This window comes from Stegostoma tigrinum, chromosome 3 (genome assembly GCF_030684315.1).
Source record: "Stegostoma tigrinum isolate sSteTig4 chromosome 3, sSteTig4.hap1, whole genome shotgun sequence".
NCBI classification, from domain to species: domain Eukaryota; kingdom Metazoa; phylum Chordata; class Chondrichthyes; order Orectolobiformes; family Stegostomatidae; genus Stegostoma; species Stegostoma tigrinum.
In genome coordinates this window covers 137,339,351-137,353,669 of record NC_081356.1, presented here as the reverse complement: position 1 = coordinate 137,353,669, position 14,319 = coordinate 137,339,351, and the positions used below count along the sequence as shown (strand labels likewise).

The 14,319-nt window shown below is 47.9% G+C and overlaps 1 protein-coding gene across 1 annotated transcript in view; it reads left to right on the top strand.

Moving 5' to 3' along the window:
• Positions 1 to 4,309: 4,309 nt before the first annotated feature.
• Positions 4,310 to 14,319, top strand: part of cplane1 (ciliogenesis and planar polarity effector 1) — a 286,526-nt gene continuing 276,516 nt past the window's right edge. The window contains exons 1-4 of the mRNA XM_059644976.1: positions 4,310 to 4,418; positions 10,443 to 10,578; positions 12,123 to 12,242; positions 13,260 to 13,492. Coding sequence (XP_059500959.1) covers positions 4,338 to 4,418; positions 10,443 to 10,578; positions 12,123 to 12,242; positions 13,260 to 13,492 — 570 coding nt within the window. The 5' untranslated portion in view covers positions 4,310 to 4,337. The remainder of the gene's footprint in view (positions 4,419 to 10,442; positions 10,579 to 12,122; positions 12,243 to 13,259; positions 13,493 to 14,319) is intronic.

Genomic DNA, 14,319 nt, shown 5'->3' with positions numbered 1-14,319 from the left:
TCCCCAGCCTCTCCCTCTCCCGCCCCCTAGTCCTACACTCACAACCCCATGCCCTACCCCCTGGCCCCTCCCCCTCCCCATCGGGCCCACTCTCCCTGGGCTCACTTTCAATACATATGATCAGGCAATTTTTAGAAAAGTTGTTCTGAGAGCTGCTGCATTTTTCTGAGGAAAAGCTTCAAGAAAGGCTGTTTTGAAATGGCTGCAGGAGCAGAGTGGGAGGATTCAGGAATTCGATGTAGTCCTCACTTTAGTCAGGACCAAAGATAACCCTCGAGTTCATGCCTGCTCAGGGACGTTAAATGAATTTGTGGACAATGTGTGGCGAGAATGAACTAGGTGCCAACCAGATGCAAAGCTAAGCACCACAGGAGTGCTGTGGGGGTGGGCTGTTTTCAAAGGGTCAATGCCTTAGTGGGAACATGTTTTAGCTTCTGCATGAGTCACATGCCACCGTGAATGATCTTAGCTCGCCACTGAGGAATGAGACGCTTGGAAGAGAGATTCCACCATGAACTACAGAGATTTACTGTGCCTCTCTACTAATAAGCATTCTTCTGTCTAATCAGGATTTTAAAAAATTTTTGTATCTGTTTTTGTATCTTTGTTTTTGACACTGATAGTGTCATGTTTTTACTTGGTAAATTTTAGCTATAAAATATTATATAATAAACTAACAAAACTCTTCAGAAAGATGAATGAGACAAAGCCTTTGACAAGATCCCACATGGGATCCAGGGTAACTTGGGAAGTTGAAACTAAAGCTGGCTTAGTTACACGGGACAGAGGGTGGTGGTAGGAGGCTGTTTGTGTTATTGGAGCCCGGTGTGAAGTGGTGTACCACAGGGAGCAGTGCTGGGTCCCTTTCTGCTTGTGATATTCATAAGCGACGGAGATGGGAATGTGGGAGGAATGGTAAGTAAGTTTGTGGATGATACCTTAAACCTATTGCCTCCAGTTTTGGACTCCTCCACCTCGTATAAAGACTTTGCCCATTCACCCTACCATGCCTCTCATGACTTTATAAACTTCTATAAGGTCACCCCGCAGCTTCCAACGCTCCTGGGAAAAAAAGCCCCAGCCTTTCCAGCTTCTTCTTGTAGCTGAAAAAGAGAGAGAAAGAGTTAGAGTACGAGCCTACAAGGTATGGGAGGAACAACAGAGAGAGGGAATTGCTGTTAAAATGCAGGAGTTGGAGCTGCAAACACACAAGTCACAGAGACCAAAGACTGCTCAAGAAAGACTCACTCACTCAAACTCATAACAGACACATATAGGGTTTGAATCCTGAAGTGAACAAACATTTTCAAGCTGCAAAGGAGATGCATATGTCTTTATTACTGCTGTTTACGAAGTAGCAGAGGAGCTTGGTTTCCACATGCAGGGAGGTTTGGACACTTGGAAATAGCAAGAACAGGGAGGTAATGGTTTCCTGGTATTATCACTGGACTGTTAATCCAGAGAGCCAGATAAAATCCTGGGGACCTGGGTTTCAATCCCGCCACGGCAGATGATGGAATTTGAATTCAATAAAATATTTGGAATTAAGAGTCTAATGATGACCATGAATCCATTGTCAAATGTCAGAAAATCTCATCTGGTTCACTAATGTCCTTCAGGGAAGGAAACTGCCATCCTTACCTGGTCTGGCCGACATGTGACTCCAGACAATAAATGCTGTCTGGCCAGCGATGTCCTCAGACCGTTAATGAATAAAGAATAAAGGAGACACTGGAAGTCAGAGTCAACACAGTGTGGAGCAGGAGGAACAGACAGCTTCAGAGGACTAGGAGAATCAATGTTCCGGTTAGGACACTTCATCAGGGCTCATGAAGGATCCCGACCTGAAACATCGACTCTCCAGATGCTCTGATGCTGCCTGACCTGCTGAGTTCCTCCGGATCCACACTGTATTGATTTGGGTTTGGACACTGCTGATCAAGGCTCCATGAACAGGATTGGTATGAGCTCTGTTCTCCAATGAACAGGCTGCTCGGTTATGACAAAAACAAGGTTTTGTTTCTCTCAGTTACTGCTGCAATCATCCTTATCTGCTTCAATGATGTCCCAAAGAACCTGACACCACCCACACCAAAGTGCACCCTCACTGGCACCAAATTCCACAAATGTTCTTCTCCCAGTCTCTCACTCCCTACTCCCTTCTCTGGTCACACCAGTCGCCCTCTGTCTCTCTCTGTCTAGTCCCCCCAGTCCCTCTCTCTCTGGTCCTCCCAGTCTGTCTCCAACTTTCTCTCTCTTCCCCTCTGCTTCTCTCTCTCTGTCCTCCAAGTCTCTCTCTCTCTCTCTCTCTCCTCCTCTGGTCAGCCCAGCCCACTCTGTCTCCCACTGTCCTCCCAGCCTCTGTCTCACTCGCTCGCAGTACTTCCAGTCTCTCTTTCTCTCTGGTCCTCCCAATGTCACACTCTCTCTCCCTCTGTGGTCCTCCCAGTCTCTCTCTCTCTCCCTCTGTGGTCCTCCCAGTCTCTCTCTCTCTCTGGTCCTCCCAGTCTCTCTCTCTCTCCCTCTGTGGTCCTCCCAGTCTCTCTCTCTCTCTCCCTCTGTGGTCCTGCCAGTCTCTCTCTCTCTCTCTCTCTGGTCCTCCCAGTCTCTCTCTCTCTCCCTCTGTGGTCCTGCCAGTCTCTCTCTCTCTCTCTCTCTGGTCCTCCCAGTCTCTCTCTCTCTCCCTCTGTGGTCCTCCCAGTCTCTCTCTCTCTCCCTCTGTGGTCCTCCCAGTCTCTCTCTCTCTCTCCCTCTGTGGTCCTGCCAGTCTCTCTCTCTCTCTCTCTCTGGTCCTCCCAGTCTCTCTCTCTCTCCCTCTGTGGTCCTGCCAGTCTCTCTCTCTCTCTCTCTCTGGTCCTCCCAGTCTCTCTCTCTCTCCCTCTGTGGTCCTGCCAGTCTCTCTCTCTCTCTCTCTCTGGTCCTCCCAGTCTCTCTCTCTCTCCCTCTGTGGTCCTGCCAGTCTCTCTCTCTCTCTCTCTCTGGTCCTCCCAGTCTCTCTCTCTCTCCCTCTGTGGTCCTGCCAGTCTCTCTCTCTCTCTCTCTCTGGTCCTCCCAGTCTCTCTCTCTCTCTCTCTCTGGTCCTCCCAGTCTCTCTCTCTCTCCCTCTGTGGTCCTGCCAGTCTCTCTCTCTCTCTCTCTCTCTGGTCCTCCCAGTCTCTCTCTCTCTCACTCTGTGGTCCTCCCAGCTCTCTCTCTCTCTCTCACTCTCTGTCTCTATGGTCCTCCCAGAGTGTTCCCTCTTGTTTTTCTTGCCGATCTTTAGCGGTTGTCAGGCGGCGGTTCCGGGGGAAGATTCAAACGGAGCCGGCTCCCGCCGTCACAGAATAACGGGGAGCTCTGAATGTAGGCGGTGTTTGTTCACCGGAGACCGACACGGCGCGGTGCCTCTGACACGGCAGGGAGCTCTCCGGGCCGGGCCGCTGATGGTTCCTCACAGCAGGCTGTGGGTGATGGATGTTCTTGCAGGGCCCGGCGACTGACATCACCCCCCCCCCCCGCGGTGACTGACATCACCCCCCCCCCCGCGGTGACTGACATCACCCCCCCCCCCGGTGACTGACATAACCCCCCCCCCCCCCGGTGACTGACATAACCCCCCCCCCCGCGGTGACTGACATCACCCCCCCCCCCCCGGTGACTGACATAACCCCCCCCCCCGCGGTGACTGACATCACCCCCCACCCCCCCCGGTGACTGACATCACCCCCCCCCCCGCGGTGACTGACATAACCCCCCCCCCCGGTGACTGACATAACCCCCCCCCCCCCCCCCCGGTGACTGACATCACCCCCCCCCCCGGTGACTGACATCACCCCCCCCCCCGGTGACTGACATCACCCCCCACCCCCCCCGGTGACTGACATCACCCCCCCCCACCCCCCCCCGGTGACTGACATCACCCCCCCCCCCCCCGGTGACTGACATCACCCCCCCCCCCCCCCCCGGTGACTGACATCACCCCCCCTCCCGGCGACTGACATCACCCCCCCCCCCGGCGACTGACATCATCACCCCCCCCCCCCGGCGACTGCCATCACCCCCCCCCCCCCCCCCCCGGTGACTGACATCAACCCCCCTCCCGGCGACTGACATCACCCCCCCCCCCCCCCCGATGAATGACATCACCAACCTCCCCCGGTGACTGACATCACCCCCCCCAGTGACTGACATCACCCCCCCTCCGGTGACTGACATCACCCCCTCCGATGAATGACATCACCAACCTCCCCCGGTGACTGATCTCCACCCCCGCCCCGTCACTGGAATCTCCCCCCCCCCCGTGAATAGGTACCTCCAAGTGAGGACACAGACCCAGATCCGGGCTCTCAGGTCCCAGCATGAACCTGAAACTGGAGGTCCTGCTGTCCACCAGCATCAAACACCAGAAACCATGGCCTCGGCTCGACTGGATCGGAGAGGTAAGCAGTGTGGGAAACTCAGGCCATGGGCACTACAGTGTCTCTGCTCAGGTCAGTCCCTCACTCTCACAACAGTTATTCACTTAGAAACCAAGAAGCAGGCCCTTCGTCCTTCCTGCATCATTCAATACAGTCCACGATCTCGATGTCAGGTTCCTACTCTCTTCCCGTAACACTTAATGTCTTTAAATTCTAGACATTTATGTATCTCTTTCTTGAATATTATCTGACTCAGCCTCCACAGCTTTCTGTAGTAGAGAATTCTGCTGGTTGACCACCATCTGAATGAAGACTTTGGAGACAAGGCGAAGCACTTTGGAGAGAGTGACCATCATTCGGTTATGTTTAGTTTAGCGATGGAAAGGGATAGGAACATGCCACAGGGCAAGAGTTATAGATGGGGGAATGGCAATTATAATGCGATTAGGCAAGACTTGGGAGGCATAGAATGGGTTAGCAAAAGGCAGGGGATGGGGACAATCAAAATGTGGAGCTGGTTTAAGGAACAGATATTGCGTGTCCTTGATAGATATGTCCCTGTCAGGCAGGGAGGAAGCGATAAGGTAAGGGAACTGTGGTTTACTAAGGAAATTGTATCTCTTGTTAAGGGGAAGAGGGAGGCTTATGTGACGATGAGACAAGATGGTTCAGATGAGGCAATGGAGAGTTACGGATTAGCTAGGAAGGATTTAAAGAGTGAGTTAAGAAGAGCAAGGAGGGGACATGAGCAGACATTAGCAGGTAGAATAAAGGAGAACCCTAAAGCTTTCTATAGGTATGTGAGGAATAGGAGGATGACTAGAGTAGGAATGGGGCCAGTCAAGGACAGAAGTGGGAAGTTGTGTGTGGACCCTGTGGAGATCGGAGAGGTGCTAAATGATTATTTCTCATCTGTTTTCACTGAGGAACAGGAGAATATTGTAGAGGAGACGACTGAGTTACGGGCTACTAGAATTGAAAGGATTAAGGCTAGTAAGGAGGAGGTGTTATCAATTCTAGAAGGTGTGAAGGTAGATAAATTGCCTGGGCCAGATGGAATTTTTCCGAGGATTGTCTGGGAAGCTGGGGAGGAGGTGGCGGAGCCTTTGGCCTTAATCTTTGAGTCCTCATTGTCTACAGGTTTAGTACAAGAGGATTGGAGGATTGCAAATGTTGTGCCCTTGTTCAAGAAGGGCAGTAGAGATGAAAATATTCAGCCTCGAGTCAAGTCACTAGTGGTATGCCTCAAGGATCTGTTTTGGGACCACTGCTGTTTGTCATTTTTATAAATGACTTGGACGCAGGCATAGGTGGATGGGTTAGTAAGTTTGCAGATGACTCTAAAGTCGGTGGAGTGGTGGACAGTGTGGAAGAATGTTACAGGTTACAGGGAGACTTGGATAAACTGCAGAATTGGGCCGAAAGGTGGCAAATGGAGTTTAATACGGATAAATGTGAGGTGATTCACTTTGGGAGGAATAATAGGAAGGCAGAATACCGGGTCAATGAAAAGATTCTTGGTAGTGTGGATGTGCAGAGGGATCTTGGTGTCCATGTACATAGATCCCTGAAAGTTGCCACCCAGGTTGATAGTGCTGTTAAGAAGACTTACGGTGTGTTAGGTTTTATTGGGAGAGGGACTGAGTTCCGGAGCCATGATGTCATGCTGCAACTGTACAAAGCGCTAGTGCGGTCTCATTTGGAATATTGTGTGCAGTTCTGGTCACCCCATTACAGGAAGGATGTGGAAGCACTGGAAAAGGTGCAGAGGAGATTTACCAGGATGTTGCCTGGTCTGGAGCGCAGGCCCTATGAAGAAAGGCTGAGGGACGTGGGTCTGTTCTCATTGGAGAAAAGGAGGCTAAGAGTGGATTTAATAGTGACATACAAGATGATCAGAGGATGAGATAGGGTGGACAGTGAGAGTCTTTTTCCAAGGGTGATGACTTCAGCTTGTACGAGGGGGCATAGCTACAAATTGAGGGGTGATAGATTTAAGACAGATGTCAGAGGCAGGTTCTTTACTCAGATAGTGGTAAGGGCGTGGAACGCCCTGCCTGCCAATGTAGTTAACTCAGCCACATTAGGGGCATTTAAACAGTCGTTGGATAAGCATATGGATAATGATGGGATAGTGTAGGGGGATGGGCTTAGATTAGTTCACAGGTCGGCGCAACATCGAGGGCTGAAGGGCCTGTTCTGCGCTGTATTGTTCTATGTTCTATATATTCTTTCCCTTCTTACCTTAAACTGATGCCCTCTGGTCCTTGATTTCCCAACCCTGGGAGAAATTCTGAGTGCATTCACCCTATCCATGCCTCTCGTGATCTTACACACTTCTGTAAGATCCCCCCTCAATCTCCTACGCTCTAAAGATCTAGTTCAAGGGCCTGTTCTGCGCTGTATATTGTTCTATGTTCTAAGGCTGTTTTTATTCACTTTATTTGGTCTCACAATAGTGATCCTTGTTTGAAGACTGCGCAATCAGGGCAAGCATCCATCTTGCATCTGATCTGTCCAGTCCTGTCTCAACTTTGTACATCTTAATGAGATACCCTTTCTTCCTTCTAAACTCTTGTGAACACAGGCTCAGTTGAACCAGTTTCTTTTCAGAGGACAGCCCTGCCATCCTCAGTAAACTTCTAAACTTCAAGAACAGATTAGGAATTGAAAGATTAGCAATTACTTCCTGGAATAAATTGTTTTCTAAGATGAAAGAGACAGGAAGAAACTTTTATATCGGAAAGAAAAGCAATATGTTAATTAACAATCCCTGGGAAGGAGTCGAAGCATCATAAGCTGTTTCCTGGGAGAGAGGAGGTAACACTGCTTGGTAACCTGCTGCCCTATGACAAATAGGCACTTTGCTGAAGGAATGCCCTGGGTAAAGGGGTTTTTTTACAAGGAAGTTGTGTTTTGAACAGACAGTTAATGCCAAATGTGACAAAGAACAGAAAGCTACTCCTAATTTTAAAAAAAAAGCAAGCTACAGACTTGATGACTCCAGACATGTAATAAATGTTGTGGATAAACGGATCAAAAGAATCTTAAATAATGTCTCATCAGAAACTTCACAAGGTAGAAAGTCCTATAAGAATTCACCTTCAAGATTCTTCAGTAGCAGAACTCCAAAGAGCAAAATGGCACATAGATCGATCCCTGGAGATCCAGAGACAGATGTTATAGGTTGGAATTATAGCTAAATTCCACCACTAATCTGGTAATAGCTCAGTTTCATTGTGAGGCTTAATCTGCTTACTTGAGAGGTCTTATCTCATTGAAGCATGCAATAACATTTAAGTAATTGTTGCCATATTCGTTGAGATTTCTTAATAAGTAGGTCACTTGGGAAAATTTAAACACCACAGAACAGAGCATTAAAGTAGGGAACTGTTGTGGTGATAATGGGAACTGCTGATGCTGGAGAATCCAAGATAACAAAGTGTGGAGCTGGATGAACACGAACGCTGTGGTTGTTTGGCTTGCCAAGCTAGTTCATTGTTCTGCAGACACTTCATAGCCCTGCTGGGTAACATCCTCAGTGCAGCCTCCAATGAAGCACCGTTGTGTTTTCCCGCCTGGCTTTTAACCTCGAGTCCATTGAGCTGGATTACCCCACTTCTGGTTTTCCTTCACAGTGGAGTGTATATGGGGTTGAGTTCTCTGTCTTTTTTGTTGGCTTTCTTTGTGGAGTACCAGGCTTTTAGGAAGTTCCGTGCCTGTCTCTGCTTTGCCTGTCCCACACGCTCATTATGCTACCTTACATCAGGAATACATTGAAACTAACCACAAGACTGCTATGACAGCTGGGCATCAGAGTGGCACGCAAACCCACATCAACTCTACGACAACTGCTCACCCGAACCAAAGGCTCACTTCCCACTATGGACAGGACCAATGTCATCTATAAGATTCCCTGCAGAGACTGTGACAAACACTACATTGGACAAACAGGAAGGAAATTAGCAACAAGGGTACATGAACATCAACTGGCTACAAAAAGACATGACCAGTACACTCACGTCTCGATCCACATGGATAAAGAGAACCACCGATTCGGCTGGGACAAGCAAAGCAGAGACAGGCATGGGATTTCCTCGAAGCCTGGTACTCCACAAAGAAAGCCATTAACAAACACATAGCACTCAATCCCATATACACTCCACTACGAAGGAAAACTGGAAGTGAGGTAATCCAGCTCAACAGACTCCAGAGTTTAAAAGCCAGGCGGGAAAGTACAACAGTGCTTCATCGGAGGCTGCACTGATGCTGTTACCCAGTAGGGTAATGAAACATCTGCGGAACAACGGACTAGCTTGGCGAGCCAACCAACCTCAATATCCACAATCCAAACTACATATCTATTTCAAATCCTTAAAGTAGGGAACTGTTGCTACCACTGTACCAGGTATGAGTAAGACTGCATCTGGAGTATTGCTTACATTTTTTGCTCCCTTTCTTGAGGAGGAATGTAATTGTATTGGAATCAGTTCAGAGGAGGTTCACTAAATTGTCTCTAGAAATGAGGGATTTGTCTTATGAAAAAAGATTGAGCAGTTTAGATTTGTGTTCTCTGGAGTTTAGAAGAATGAGAGCAGATCTAATAGCTAAAAGGGATTGATAAGTTTGCAGATGACACTAAAGTTGGTGGAGTGGCGGACAGTGTGGAAGAATGTTGCAGGTTGCAGGGAGACTTGGATAAACTGCAGAATTGGGCCGAAAGGGGGCAAATGGAGTTCAATGCGGATAAATGTGAGGTGATTCACTTTGGGAGGAACAATAGGAAGGCAGAATACCGGGTAAATGGAAAGATTCTTGGTAGTGTGGATGTGCAGAGGGATCTTGGTGTCCATGTACATAGATCCCCGAAAGTTGCCACCCAGGTTGATAGTGCTGTTAAGAAGACTTACGGTGTGTTAGGTTTTATTCGTAGAGGGATTGAGTTCCGGAGCCGTGATGTCATGCTACAACTGTACAAAATGCTAGTGCGGCCTCACTTGGAATATTGCGTGCAGTTCTGGTCACCCCATTACAGGAAGGATGTGGAAGCATTGGAAAAGGTGCAGAGGAGATTTACCAGGATGTTGCCTGGTCTGGAGTGCAGGCCCTATGAAGAAAGGCTCGTTGGAGAGAAAGAGGCTAAGAGGGGATTTAATAGAGACATGCAAGATGATCAGAGGATGAGATAGGGTGGACAGTGAGAGTCTCTTTCTGAGGATGATGACTTCAGCTTGTACAAGGGGGCATAGCTACAGATTGAGGGGTGATAGATTTAAGACAGATGTCAGAGGCAGGTTCTTTACTCGGAGAGTGGTAAGGGCGTGGAATGCCCTGCCTGCCAATGTAGTTAACTCAGCCACATTAGGGGCATTTAAACAGTCGTTGGATAAGCATATGGATAATGATGGGATAGTGTAGGGGGATGGGCTTAGATTAGTTCACAGGTCGGCACAACGTCGAGGGCCGAAGGGCCTGTTCTGCGTTGTATTGTTCTATGTTCCATGTTCTATATAAAGAGGATGTTGAGAGATGTAGAGAAGAAATCTAGAACGAAAGGTTGTAGTTTTAGAATAAGAGGTGGCAGATCTAAAACAGATGAGGAATTATTTCTCGCAAAGGTTTGATAGTCTGTGGAATTCACATGCCCGGAGTCCGGTGGACTCCAGAATACTGAATAAACTTAAGAAAGCAATGGGCAAACTTGTAATTAGTAATGATTGAAGGGTGCTAGAGAGTGAGTAAGAAAGTGGAGTTGGCTAAGATGACATCACCCATTATCATATTAAATGGGCCTACTCTCCTGCTCCTAGTTTCTGTGTTTCTGTCATGCTTCACTACCCTTCTGCTCACTGCCTCTCAACCTCTTTATCTTTGCCATTGGTGCTTGGTTTCCTTCCCTCCCCCACCGCTGCCGCTGAATCTTGCTGTGCTTTCTGCCCCTCTTTTAAATAATATGGTTATCTCTCTCGCTCTCGCTCTCTGTGTGATGCTCTGCGTGATGGGTCCTTCACTATTGCATTAATCTCAGATGTTGTTTCTCTTTAGGAGAAAGAGGCTATTCTGCTGTCTGCCGACCAGCGCCTGAGCATACTAACCTTAGCAACAGGGAGGACCCACAGGAGGATACCGAAACTGCAACATTTGCTGAAGAACATGCTGAGTGTTACCACCTCTGCTAATGGTATTTTGGAGAGAGCTATAAGCCAGGGTCATGCAGTATTTGTCCTCTGACATTGCACAATCCAGCTCATGGAGTATGATAAGCTATTGATGCACTGGGATTATGTTTCCCTTTTAACTCAGTCCTATCTAACTCTCAATTCCCTGTGAGCAGGCATTGTGTTCCCTATTAACTCAATCCTGTCCCGTTCGCTGTCTCAGTTCCCTGTGAGTAGAAATTGTGTTCCCTTTTAATTTGGTCTTGTCTTGACTCCCTGTGCATTAGTATTCCGTTTCGCCTGAAACTGACTCCTGTCTCTAAGGTTTTCTCTTGTAACTGGGCCCAGTTTTGTAGAGATAACAAGGTGTAGAGCTGGATGAACACAGCAGGCCGAACAGCATCAGAGGAGCAAGAAGGCTGACATTTCTGGCCTGGACCCTTCTTCCGAAAATGTTTTGTAGCCTTGTTTTTGACAATTGCACCTTTCTAGTCACACAGAGACTAATTGGATGTGCTAGGTTCCAGCCCCATTGCTGACTTTCAATTTCTCCAGGAGGCATTAGCGTAGTGGTTTAATTACTCGACTATTAATGCCGGTAACGTTTGAATCCCACCATAGAAACTGGTGAAGTTTGTTCAAGATTCATATTATAATTGAACACATCTGGTCCAGTAGTAACCTTTAGGGAAGGAAATTTGCCATCCTCCTGTTGTGTCTTCACACCCACAGAAACGTGGGTGACTCAACATCTCTCTGGGCAGTTAGATTTGGCGAGTATTTGATGACCATGTCACATGCTATTAATGAATTTTAAAAAATACATCTAGGCTGACTCAAAGTAATTTTGTTGGCATTCCAGGGCTGTCCCGGGGTGGGTTGGTTGGGGTGGGGGGCGGGGGGGGGGGGGGGTGGTGGCGGGGGGCGGAGGCGCAAACCTTCTGGTGGCTGTACCAAAAAGGGCAAGATGTTAGTTGCTTAAAGAAATAGGTGGCACCATATTGTACAATTGCAGGGCAGATATTATTGGTGACCTAGCCAATGGTTATCCTTCAAGATCACAAAGTAAGATTAAATTTGGTTTGTTGGAACTTGCTATGCATACACTGGCCATGGTTTTTGCTACATTAGAACACTGACCATCTTACTGAATTAGTTCGTTAGCTGTAAGTTGTTTTGTGATGTCTGGTGTTGTGTTCTATAATTTGAGTGCTTGTATGTAATTGCCTGCTATTTTCACCACGCGAATTTGTGACTGTAAGTTAGAAATAATTCAACCATTGTGAAGGGCATTGAGACTGTTGAAGATTTGTTAAACACAAACTCCTGTTCTCACTGTTCTATCACTGTCTGTTTTTCCCTATACACCCTGCATGGTTTTCCATATTCGCAATCTGAGCTTGTCTCCCTCTGAATCCTGTCACTGGTTTGAGATTGTGCTTCCGTTTTTTTGTGTGTGTGTGTGTGTGTGTGTGTGTGTGTGTGTGTGTGTGTGTGTGTGTGTCTCTCTGAATTGAATTGTGTCAATGCTGTCACTGCTCTGCTCTCTCTGCCTGTATTTGTGCAGGTGCCTGGCTGCTGGGACTGCTGAGTTCAGGACAGCTGTTCCTGTGGAAGAAAGATGCTGACTGTTTGAAGACTGTTGCAACAGTTGCCAGTGTGAGCACAGTAGCAGCAGCTGCCCGTGGTACGAAGCTTGCATTGTTGTTGCCAAGGGTTTGAGGGATTGCTGGAAAGGGTAGGCTGAGTGGGGCAAAGCCAGTGCCCCTCTAACCAGGTTAACGTGGTTCATTCTTAACTGCTCTCTGAGCAATTGGGAACAAGCAATAAATGCCAGGCAAGCCAGTGACACCCATATTCCATGATCAAATATTTTAAAAAAGTTTGGGTTGCACTGGTGGCCGTCCAGCTGCTCTGTGTTTGTGTGCGTAACACCCGGATGTTCCAAGCCTGAGTGCGAGCTAGTCATCACTCTCCTGTCAGTGACTCTGAAGAGCAGCAGCTGAGGCTGGTGTGTCACTGACCACAATGATAATATCCCAAGTAGAGATATTGCTCCATCAGAAATGCAACTTTCTCATGCTTCCAGACATATTCCTCCTGTCCAGTGTGTGAGTTTTCTCTGAAGCCTGAGAATACTGTTGTCAATGCACAAAAACAAAGCTGCTAGAAAATCTCAGCAGGTCTGCCAGCATCTGTGAAGGCAAAAACAGAGTTAACGTTTTGGCTCCAGTGTCCCTTCCTCAGAACTGGGCACTAGCACTGACGTACGAAGAGAGACTGGCTCAATTAGGACCATATTCATGATATTTTTCATGAAAGAGTTAGATATACTTCTTAGGGCTAAAGAGATCAGAGGGCATGGGAAGCAAATGGCAACAGGGGATTGAATTGGATGAGCAGCCATGATTGTGCTGAATGGTGGAGCAGGCCTTGAAGGGCTGAATGGCCTACTTCTGCTCCTGTGACTGGCCTTTTCCTTCAGCCACTGCATGGATGGAAGTGAACAGGTCAGTAACATGATGTAATGATCAGCTTGTACAAGGGACCGTTCACCAATCTGACCTTGGTAACTGGTTAATATGGCTTCTTGACTCATACAGTTGAATTCATGGCTGCCTCATGAAATCTTACAGTGGTCAACTGATGTGAAGTTGTTTTTGCTTTCTTCCTTGTCTTTCTGTTTGTCCACTCAATCTGTCAGAATCTGCTTCGAAGCCATTTCTGTTTGTTTCGAGGAATGGCAAGAGAGTCCTTGTGGCCAGTCAGGCTGGTACAGTGTTCCTTTGGGAAAGTACGGAAGAGCGAGACTTGTCATCTATTCCGGAGACTCAGTTAAGTGGCAGCTGGGCCCAGGTGATGGTGGATGAGAAAGTCAAACTTCCCCAAGCTGACGATAAGGAGAGCACAGTACATGCCGTCTTTCACACTGATGAGGTGAGTTAATTGCAGTAGCAAACAGTGCAAGAGGCAAGCATGAGGGCTCGATGGAGCAGAGAAAGTAGGGCGGGAATAGGCCATTCAGCCCATTGGGTCAGCTCCATCATCCAGGAGCGTTATAGAGATCAGTCTGTCGTGTCCTCACCAACCAATTCCATTTTCCAACACTTGGCCTGTAACCTTTTACGTCTTGGTATCACAAGTGTACGTCTAAATACTTCTTCCATGTTGTGAGGGTTTCTGCCTCTCCCATCAGTGAAGGAATCTGGAACTTTCTGCCCATCATGCTCTGGGTGAAAATGTTCTTCCTCACATCTCCTCTCATCCTTCTGCCCCTGACCTTAAAACGATGACCCCCACCCCCAGTCATTGATCCCTCCATCAAGGAGAAGTTTCTCTCTCTCTGCCCCTCATCATTTTCTATATCTCAATATGTTTCCTGACAGGAACCCAAAGTTTAAAAGCCCAGTCTATCTAAACCCTTTTCAAAATATAACTGTCCAGCTCAAGCACCTTCCTGGTCAATCTCCTCTGTACCCCTCTCCAGCCATCAAATCCCTCCCATCATGTGGATTCCAGAACTGAAACAATATTCTGGCTGTGGTCTAACCAACATATTATACAGTCCCAGCTCCTCAGTTCTGTGACTCGGCTAATAAAGACAGGTATCCCATATGCTGCCTTAACTGCTTTATCCTGATACCTTAGGGGACCGGTGTACATGCACACTTTGGTGTTTCTCAGGGTCCTACTGTTCATCATGTTTCCCTTGCCTTTGTTGTCCTGCCCAAGTGCAGCATCACTGCAGCATAATTCTGTTCCTT